The sequence below is a fragment of the Protopterus annectens genome, chromosome 11.part0 (assembly GCF_019279795.1).
Source record: "Protopterus annectens isolate FY-2018-M chromosome 11.part0, PAN1.0, whole genome shotgun sequence".
In the NCBI taxonomy this organism is placed as follows: Eukaryota; Metazoa; Chordata; order Ceratodontiformes; family Protopteridae; genus Protopterus; species Protopterus annectens.
In genome coordinates, this window is record NC_056745.1 from 1,125,242,560 (window position 1) to 1,125,253,735 (window position 11,176).

The window sequence follows — 11,176 nt, forward strand, 5'->3', positions numbered from 1 at the left end:
CCATCACCCTGGACTCTCAGGGGGTTGTACAGTAAAACTTTCCTCAGCCAGTTCTTTTTTGGTGGCAGCCACTACCACCATGGCATCGACTACTAAACCTTTTGCCCAGTGTGGATGATCCTCAGGAGCAGAAAAAATTTTATCAGGTCTCCGGGGGATAGGTTCCATAGAGTCAGGGGCTTTCCAGGCCCAATGAGCAATCAATTATTTAGATCATCAGCATGTGGAGTCACTGAGGAGATAGACTGGCAAACTCAAAAGGCCTGCAAGTACACGGATTCCTCAGAAGAAGGGTCTTAGCTACCCCTCTTTTTTAGAATCTCCAGAATGTCTCCAAAGGATACGTCTTCGGGAACCCTTCCCCTCATCGAAATCAGTGTCCTCCATGACGGATTCTTCAGGAGAATCGAGGTGTTTCCTTTTACACAATTTCTTCTGAGGAGACACTTCAATGGCAGCATCTAAAGAGGACTCGGAAGAAGGTAGACCTTTGACAGATAATTCTTGTGACCTTGGAGCTCACTGTCCGGGGGTGGAGGTTGATGGTAGCTCCAGTAAAACATGGGTCAAGGGGTGAAACTCCAGTAACACAGGAGCCACCTGAGATGAGGCAGTAGCCAAAGCTCTTTCCATAGCTTGAAAGGCAGGTTCCCCTGAGGAAGAATGGGAGCCTGAAACAGACACAAACTCAGAACCAGGGTCACACCCCACCCCGAGAGACCCACCTGAAAAGCCAGAACTGAGGACAGGTCATCATCAGTTGGTGCAGCTTGAAAAGGTAAGGTCAGCTTAAAAGAAAAAAAATGGAGCCGACCCAAACCCTTGGGGCCCAACAGCAAAGATCCGGTTCCAGGGTCCCAAAGTCACCAAAGGAGTCAGAGACGTTCCGGGTACCAAAGATAAAAATATTGTTGGTGCCGAGGTCATTGGAATCTGTGTGGTTAGAGTCGACTGCTCTAAAGCCTGCAAAGAAGTCAGAGGAGTATAAGAAGGGGTCGTAGGAGAGAAATCCCCTGCACTTGTAGGGAGAGGGGGCTAAAGATGGGGGAAGACCCCTTGCCATGAGAATCTGATCCACCAACCTCACTATATCAACTTTTGAATGACTCCTGGTGGAGCGAACGGACAAGCCAGATGGGGACTCTGGTCTCTAAAAAGGGACTGGGAAGTTGCTCCAAAACGGGGTTAAAAGAATGAAGATAATTAGTCCTGGGTTGAATTGGAACATCCGTCTTCGGCACAGTCTGTGAAGCTGTAGTAGATATCAGCACAGCCTGGCAGCAGTGGGAATCAGTGCTGCTGTCAGAACCGTAGCCAAACTAGTAATACTTGGTGTCATAGCCTGTGTGGAAGTCGTGGTTGGTGTCAATGGCACCAGTAAGGGCTGATGCCGAACAGTCACTCCGTTCAGAAACCTTCATAGCCTTAGATTTACGTTCCGAAGAAGAACCTGCAGAAGAGTGCCTATGGTTTTTTTGTGTCGGTGCTGAAGGCGATGGCATTGAACGAGAAGTTTTAGTGCCAGAGGCCAGAGGAGACTAGTTGGCCTTGGGCAAGGCTTCTTCGAAAAGGACTTTAAGAAGCCCTTTGAGGCTGTGCTGGTTTCTACACTCTTCCATGGCTCTATTACTGGAATCCTGGCAGATATTGCACTCAATATTCAAATGGGATGCATTTTCCTGCTGGACTCTCTCCACTGCTTACAACCAGTTGTAGTAAATTTAGATTTATCACCATCGCAGTAAAATACACTAGGAGAAGCAGAAAAGGAAACAAGAAAGAAGAAAACAAATGCTTACACCACAAGGGAAAACGCTATCAGCAATGGTAGAAAGATTACCTAATGGTAAGAGGGAGAAGGGGGGAAGGGACCTACCAATGATGGTAGTTAGCAATACCAACCGTAAAAGGGAAACGGTAGACTGAAGTATAAAAAATCTATACAATTATAAGGTAGAAAAAAGGCTAATCAGATAAATTACAATCAAAACATTTTTTTTTTTTTTTACTTAGCTACGAGATAGGAGTTGGCTGATGCGTTTTGCTGTAAGAGTGGCAAACAAGATCTGGGGTAATGTAGAGAGGGGCACTGTGAGTAGACTAGTAGTTTGAGAGTTTTTTGTCTGACGCGAGCTCCATAATGGCCGGATTGGTTCTGAGGATTGGAACTGTAACCCAGAAGTCAAGAACAGATGAAGATTGACAATATCAGATGGTTACTTTAAGCTGTTTAATTATGTTTGCATTTAGGTACTTTGGATGTACTGGTCCGGTGTCTTTGCTTCTAATGGTGTAGGAAATGTTTCGTACATTTGCTATTTTAATTTTTTATGGGTAAAGAGTCAAATGTATTTTCTCAAGAAAATGAATTCTGCCAAAAGTTATTACTGTTGTAATGACAAACACAGTTGCAACATCACTAGTGCATTTAAGAAAAGAAACAGTACAGAATCATTGCTCAGTGTCTGTGCAACAGCCCTAGTTACACTAAAAGAACTAAGAAATAAGAGTTCCAAGTACAAGTATGCTGTCACATTGTTTTCAAATTCGCAGCACATATACACACCAGGAAGGGCTGCAGAACTGGTGACAGCAGCGTTTAAATGTATTTTTTTAACACCACCACAGATGTACTAGTCTTTTATACAAGATCTTTTAACCTTGTGATCTTCTCACAAGACTGTATGAAGTGGGAAATCTGTTTCTACATGTAAGAAGACATGGTGTCTTTCTATCTGCTTTCATAATTAACTGCCACAAAAAGTGTAAACTGCTCTTTTAACAGATAAAAGCAGGAAGATATCCAATGCTCTCTCATCAATAATAAACATTCATATACCCTTCCTGAAAAGAATGATCCATCTCTTAATGCTTTTAATTATTAATATTTTACATTAACATATTTAAAGACTGGAAGTTTTTGCAGACGTTTCAGCAATACAGTCTCTGTGTCAGTACCCTTTATGCAGGACTTCACTGCACAGCTTAGTATAACTGCTAGGTAATTATGTTAACATTGCAGTCAAGTACAACAAAATTTATTGGCAACATATCATAAGGGAATCTGTATTAAAATTTGCAAAATAACAAGTTGCACCATATTTCTAGCTAAAACAGCAGCAAATACATGGCTTTCATGTCCTAACAAACAAAACAGGAAGCAAGTGCTGCAAATCTGGTTTCCATAGAAAATACATGTTTGCTTAATCTCAAATTTGATCTTGCTTGCATTATATTAATCTAATGGAAATCAATATAATCATATTCAATATAAGGAAAAAAGTGTTACGAGATGTAATCAGCAACACACACAGTTTTGTGAAAAGCAGGACCGATGAAAAAAGTGTATACTTCTACTGTAAATTAAGTTCTGTTTTACTTACAAATTCTGTGGTCTCCTCTTACTTTAGCATTCAACCATAAGGCTTATGTTCCTTTCACAAGTAGAACACAATAAATATTAAAATATACAATTACTAAATACTTAATATCTAAAACAGCTATGACTGAAGAGAATTGTGTGCCTGAACCCTGTCTTTGCCATTGACTTGATCTTTACATGATGCTACAGAAATTGTCACACACGTGATGACCATCTATAAACATTATTCTCACCCACAATGTAGTTGTAAAGTGACCAAGGTAGAGCCCTTATCACTGCTGCAGAAATGAGTTATAACCCATTCTTGTGTAAGTGCTCTCAGTGCAAATTCTGATTTCACTTTTGTTCTGTTATCTGATTAAACAAAGCAGAAATGTTTTAAAAATTCAAGAGGAATAATAAAGATTTTTGTAAACAACTCAGTCTTATGACACTAAAAATTTGATAAATTATACCAGTCTTCACTTGCTGAAAAGGGGAAAAAACAGCTGACTTTCTGGGATACATTTGATAGACCTCTAAAACAGACTTCACAGTTCCTGCTTTTAAGTTGAACTCTGGTTAACACTTGTAAATTAACTGCTGTTAGATCATTCTTTTCATGTCCATGGGTCACGTTCTCACATGATGTGCACATCTTTCATGAAAGAGCAAGCGGGTCTCTTTCAGTATAAGTGGGGAGATGCAAAGAATGGACAAACTTGTCTGAAACAAGGAAAAAAGAAAGCATACCAATTTATTTCAGGGAAGCAACAGTTCATATGTAAGAATTAACAGATTTGCACATCTGAAAATATAAAATCTTGCTAGCGCTAATACAGCTGTAATAAGAATCTTCTCACATGCACTATTACTTAACAATCCCATTTGAGATTAGTGGAAGAGGACATGATACACTTAGACCATAAAACGCTGACAATTGCTGAAAAAATAAAACAGTGCCCCTCACTAATTAAAAACAATAATTATACAGTGAATGTAAAGTAACATGTTGCATGGATTTACTTTAATCAGCAGACAGCATGCTACATATAACCAACACAAATTCAATTAAATTCTTCTGTGTCTGCTTTATGGCATCAGCTCAGTTTTTCGTTTTCTTTTTTGTTCGTAGCAATACTGCTACATTTGCTGTTAGCTATGAAGTTAGGATGCCAGAGGTTTTTGCTATTTTTTACTTGTCACTGGAAGTATACATTATAAACCAGACATGTAAAATAAAAATGAATACTTACAGAATAAAAAAAGAATTTCTGTACTCGCCATAACGTTCCATGTGTGTTGTCCATCTCGCCTTCATTCTGTACTGGTTGGGTTCGCAAACGATCCTTGATTCTGACTTGGCAGTTTACAACAGCTCGAGGTCTTCAACTAGCTTATGGCTGAAAACCCTATCCCATGATGCTCTAGGAAACTCCCCAGATCTTGTTTGCTGATACAACAACCTATATGAGAAGGTCTAATTTCATGTCTATTAGGTCAAGAAGAGAGGTCAGAGAACATTATTTTGCCCAATTGTAACCGCTCGGTCCTCTAGGAGCCAAATGCTGGGGGAAGGAGGGTAGGATGTAAGAATGAAGGCGATATGGACAAGACACATGGAACGTTATGGCGAGTACATAGCTTCTTTATGTGATGCTGTCCTATCATCTTCATTCTGTACTGGTTGGGACAGTGTCCCTAGCGCCATCTTTCTCAGGTGGCTCAAGGAAGAATATTCTTTAGAACAGTGGACCCAAGAGGCCCTGTCCCTGGAGGCCAAATCCACTTTGTAATGAGTGATAAAGGTATGAGGCTTTGCCCATGTTGCTGCAGCACAAATGGTAACAATTGGTAGTCTCACCTGAAAGGCAGCAGAGGTTGCTATAGCTCTTGTAAAATGACCTTTTATCTTTTCGGGGAATTCTTTGTTCTGAGATTCGTAAGTAAAAGTAATATGATCTGATAACCATTTAGAAAGAGTGACTTTAGACACTGGAGCACCTTTCTTTGGGTCTGAAAAGGATACAAATAGTTGTTCGGATCTTCTGAAGTCTTTGTCCTATGTAAACAGAAATGCAATTGTCTATGCACATCTAGTTGGTGTAGCATATATTCTGCTTTGTTGTCATAGTTGGGAAAAAAACCTGGAAGTTCTACAGATTGACTCAGATTAGATTCTGAGCATACTTTGGGTAGAAAGGATGGGTTTGTTCGTAGGGATACCCTGTCTTTGTGGAAAAGCATGCAGGGCAGCTTTCTTGACAATGCCTGTAATTCTGAAACTCTTCTAGCTGAAGTGATGGCTATCAAAAGAATGGTCTTCCATGTCAAAAACTTTAGGTCACAGGATGACATGGGTTAAAAAGCAGAAAGAATAAGATGGGATAAGTTAAAATTTACGTCCCATGGTGCCGGTGGGGCTTTAATGGATGGTCTTAATAAAATAGTGCCCTTCAGAAAGGCCTTGCGCAGTCTGTGGGACATTAGATTTGGTCCTGATTCACTTACATGAAAGTTAGATATCACTGCTAATTGAACTCAAATAGTGGCTGCAGTTGCACCTTCATTAAAAAGCTTTGTCAAAAATTCGAGAATGGAAGCTAGGAGGGCAGAAAAAGGGTCAATGTGGTTATTATCGGCCCAAGCAGAAAATCTTTTCCATTTGCTCATGTATAATTTTCTTGCTAAAGCCTTATGAGATGGGATTAAGGTTTCGCTGACTAGGAAAGATTAAGGAGACTGGCTATGTTTGGAATCAGAGCAGCTATGCTGTCAGTTTGAGGGTTTGAAGAGAGGGCTGGAGCATCCCTGATGCATGAGTAAAAAGGTCCGAAACTGGGTCCAGAATCTCTGGCTCCTCCTGTAAATAAGGCGACAGGAAGGGGAACCAGATTTGGCAAGGCCAGTATGGGGTGACGAGTATTAAGTTCCTTCTCAATCAGCTGGCTTTCTGAAGAGCTTTGGGTATCAATGGAAAAGGAGGGAAGGCATAAAGGAGACCAGAAGGCCAATCATCTGCAAGTGTATCCCTTGGTGACTCCCCAATGGAGGGGAATTAGGGCAATAAAGCTGCTGCATTTGGCATTCATGGAAGTGGCAAAAAGGTCACAGCAAGGCCGGCTCCCATCTGCGGAAAATCATCTCCGCTACTTCTTGTTTTAGGGACCACTTGTGAGGCATTAGGATCGCTCTGTTGAGTTTGTCTGCTACCACTTTGGATTTCCCTGGGATGTGCACTATCATCAGAAAGCATTGGGAGCATGTAGCCCACTGCCATACTCTCAGGGCTTCTCGACAAAGGGGGTAGGGACCTGGTTCCTCCTTGTTTATGTACCAAACAACTTACATGTTGTCCAACTCTACTGCAATAGTTCCCAGCAGAAGAGAGTCCTGGAATGCTTGCAATGCTAAAAGCACCGTTCTTATCTCTTAGGATATTGAGTGCAAATGGGCCTCGTGTTCCTGCCACATGCCTTGAACTGTCCTTCCCAGATAATGACCCCCCACCGTGAGAAGTGTCCGCGGTCACTGTGACTAAAGGTTGGGGCGGCCAATGTTACATGATTGGAGTAAAGCCACCACTGAAGGTCCTTCTTGCAGGATTCGGTTATCAAGATATGGTGGGACGTGGGTAGTTCCTGCATGGACCACTGAACTGAGTGAATAGTATCCACTTTAGTATTCTGATGTGTAGGCATGCCAGTTGGATCATGGTAACTGCAGCTGCTATTGTTCTCATTACTTTGAGGATTGTTTTTGCCTGAACTTTTCTTTTGGGAAGAATGTTTAGGATTTGGGATCGTAAGACTTGAACCCTCTTGGAGGAAAGTTTTGCCACCATATTTCTTGTGTATAAATCTGCTCCGATAAAGACAATATGCTAAGAAGGCAACAAGACACACTTTTCGTAATTTATTGTGATTTCCAGGTGAGAGCAGAGCTGCAAAGTGGTGTCTCTCGCTTTTATTAGTAGATGCTTGGTGGTGGCAGTTAGGAGCCAGTCGTCAATGTACGGAAACACTCTGAATCTTAGACATCTCAAGTAAGCTGTGACTACTGCCATATACTTGGTGAACACTCTGGAAGCTGTAGTGAGACCAAAGGGCAGAGCTCGAAACTGGTAGTGACTGGCCCCCAGCCGAAAGCGCTAATGACTCCTGGATCACCTGTCCATCTTTATATGGTAGTACGCATCCTGAAGATCTATGGAGCACATCCAATTGTCTTTTCCCAGAAAGGGAAGTACTGACTGCAGTGTTAACATCTGGAACTTTGCTTTCTTCACTGATCTGTTTAATCTGGTGAGATCCAGGATGGGTCTCCAGTCCCCTGTTTTCTTTGGAACTTAAAAAAAACCTTGTGTAAGTTCCGGATCCTATTTGGTCTGCAGGGACTGTTTTGATGACTCTCTTTTTCTAGCAACTTTTCGATTTCTAGAGTTGCCTGCTCCCTCCGACTGGATGGAACGTCCGGGATGTTCCTTATGTTTGGGATGGGGAAGGAAAAGGGTAAGGAATAGCCTCTGGACCCACTTGTCTTTTGTGACTTTTTAGCCAGGCTTCTGGGTACAAAGATAAGCGACCCCTGACTGCCTACAGAGATGGACAAACAGGCTTCCTTTCAGGAGCGCTGAACGGGCTGGGCAAAGAAAGATCGTCTGTCAACCTGGTTTTGTGGACCGCCCTCTGCCGCGTGGCAAGCGTCTTCCATTATTGCTCCCCCCTCTGCCCCAAGGGGAAGGCTCACCAAGTGTCTTGAAAAACTCTCTGGGATTTTAGAAAACACATTTTTCCTCTCTTTTGGCCTTTTGGATAAGGTCTAGAAGGTAGGGAAAAACGGACTCCTATGGTAGAGAGAGTTTTTCCTTCCTGTTCCCACCTGGTTAGTGTGTCTTTGACCTTAGGCCTGAACACGGATGAGCCATCAAAGGGGGCATTAACAAAAGAGGACTTAAAGGGCTCCTCTAAGGTTACGCAAGCGTATTCAGGAGCATCTCCTTAAGGAAATTCCTGAACCTGCTGCCCTACTCACTCCATCAGTTGCATAGGAAATGAGCATCATAGAGAAGTTTACCACTGAATTCAAGGTGGACAGCTGGGAGGTCACTTTATCTGATACCCCTACAGCTGCTGAACCCTGGAAAGCATCTCCTAGCTCCTTCAAGAGATCTCTCTGTAACCTGGTAAAATGTGTAAGGTAATAGGGGACCTGAGTGTAAAGGTCACTGAAGAAATGGTGCGGTTTCCGTATCTGACCACCGTATGAGACTTTTTGTTTGGGTGATGGACAGAAGAGGACATCTCTGATGGGTCTATATCACGTTGTCGAACTTTTATAAGTTTGAACACCATATGTTCGAACTTTAAAAGTTTGAAAACATAATTAAAAAAAAAAAGCCACAAAAAACTTACCTGAAGGTTGTTAGCAGGGGGGCAATCATCCCTGCACCCCCCACTACTTAAATATACCAAATCCAAGATCGCACTACATTGCAGAAAATGGAAAGCTTCCCTTATGGAGATCTCTGTTGAAAAGTTTGAAGTTTTACAAGTTCGAACATGTGGTTTTGACCATATGATGTACGGACTTGCAAAAGTTCAACAGCATGAATGGGACCCATCTCTGACAAGTACTTTCTGGCGGCCGCCGCCACCACCATAGCATCTACTGGGACACCTTTTGTAAGAGAAGATTTATCCTTAGTGGATGTAATGAATTTATTTGTCCTCCGGAGAAAAGGGTCCACTGAGTTTGGAGACTACCATGTTTTTCAACAAACTAGATCCATGAGTTTATCAAAAGGCAGACACACCCAAGTGGCAGAAGGGTGAGACCTAAAAGCCTTCAGGTAGACAGACTCCTCAGAAGGGTTGATGGGCTTCCAGCCACCTCTCTGCTTAAGTACTTCTAGGACGTCTACAAATGAGACATCCACAGAGGGTGACCGTGGAGACCCTTCTGACTCATTGAGGTCTGTGAGAGATGTGACTGACTCCTCTGGGGAGCCAACATGCTTCCTCTTACATAATCTCTTGCAAGGGACTTCCGCAGAACGGTATTCTGGAGAGGTATCGGAAGAGAGGGGTTCACCAATGGGGTGTCCGGAGGCCGTGGGTCTCCACGTCTGTGTGGATGCAGTTGTGCAAAGATGGACACCAGTGTGTTTGGGGGAGGAATGAATGGATCTGATAGTGGAGCTGCCTGTGGGGATAACGCTCTCCTCATTGCCTCAAAAGCTCCCCACCCATGGACCGAGAAAGCTCCCGGCTCCAAAAAACTAGAAGGCATCCCCGGCACAAAGGGGATTGGCTCAGAGGCTGATGTAGGCGTGAGCTCACCAGTGCCGAGGCCCAGAGAGGCAAGTTTGGATCTGACAAATGTCTGATCTGACTGTCCTCCCAGAACCCGACCAGAGAATGTCGGCTCCTAGACTCCTCAAGCTCAGATGGCATCAAGGAAGTCAGAGTGGTAGAAGGGGCCAAAGATGCTGGAGCAGGTCACGGCTCTGATGGTTCCATTTCAATCAGCTCCATGCATTCCAGCTCTGAGGTCCCAAGTCGGGTCTGAGGAGGAATCGATGTTGGCAGGGAATGCTGAGTCGGTTCGCATACCATCTGGGTCAGCTCTGACAATACGGCTACTGCTGCTGTCCTCAAAAGTCTGCACACCACCTGATCCACATTATCGTCTAAAAGGCTCCTGGAGGATCGAGAGGAAGGGGCAGAGAAACTTGAAACCTGCAGAATGGGGGGGGGGGGGGGCTTAACGTCAGAAAAACAGGTTCCAGTTCTGGGGACTGGCGCTGAGCTTGAAAAACCAACGGCTCCAAAACAAAAGAAGCTCAGGTGGAAGGTGAGCCCGACATATTTTGGGTCTAATGACATGTTCGATAACTTTTTTGTCATTCCGAACGAGGTTATGAAGACGAGGAAGAAGATCATTTTCCTGATCTCTCAGACTCGTAGAGGAGGGAGAGATCGGTTTTGTTGGACTCTGACCTTCTGCTATTGCCTCCGAAAAAGAAGTAATTAATTGTTAAGTAAGTATCACTTTATTCTTCCTTTCAAGAAGAACCCTGGAACTAAGAGAGTGGCAAATCACACAAGACTCACAAAAATGTACTGCTCCAAGGCAGTACATATATACACACACACACACAGTATGATGACCAGTCACTGACTTTTTTTTTTACTACACTTGCAACAGTTTTTGAAACCCGAAGGTTTGGAATTTTTGGTCTGCTTAGACATCTTAAAGGCAAAAAACACTAATCACTATACATTCATATATATATATATATATATATATATATATATATATATTTATATATATATATCCCTATCCCTATATATATCTATCTATATATATGTATATATATATATATATATATATATATATATAAGTAGAAGCCACCCAGCAAAAATCAGGAGCACCAAGCAACAAATAAATACGTAAATAGTGGTGTTCTTCTTCTAAAGCCCAAAGTCCGTATTGGTGAAGTCTTCAAAAACAACCATTCGTTGGACAATTATACACCATACAGAAGATTTCTGGAAGCTTAAATTCAGATAAATCCAAGATAGCGATGTAGTAAAAGAACCAAAACTTTATTCGTAAGCGCTTTCACGGCAACTCAAAGTGCCGCTTCATCAGACAAACAGTTACACGCTAGTAAAGCGCCAAATTTAAATGCAGTAGATCCTCCTCATCCAATTAAAAACATTCCATCATTTAAAGTGATGCTCCCAAAAAAGGTTGGTCTACTAACATCAAAATACATATTAAATTATTACTAAAAAATTTAATTATAAA

At 42.3% G+C, this 11,176-nt stretch overlaps 1 protein-coding gene across 1 annotated transcript in view; it reads right to left on the minus strand.

Annotated features, from left to right (window-relative positions):
* Positions 1–3,022: 3,022 nt before the first annotated feature.
* Positions 3,023–11,176, minus strand: part of SLC37A3 (solute carrier family 37 member 3) — a 737,607-nt gene continuing 729,453 nt past the window's right edge. Inside the window, exon 16 of the mRNA XM_044088481.1 lies at positions 3,023–4,087. Within this exon, the coding sequence (XP_043944416.1) occupies positions 3,995–4,087 (93 nt within the window). The 3' untranslated portion in view covers positions 3,023–3,994. The remainder of the gene's footprint in view (positions 4,088–11,176) is intronic.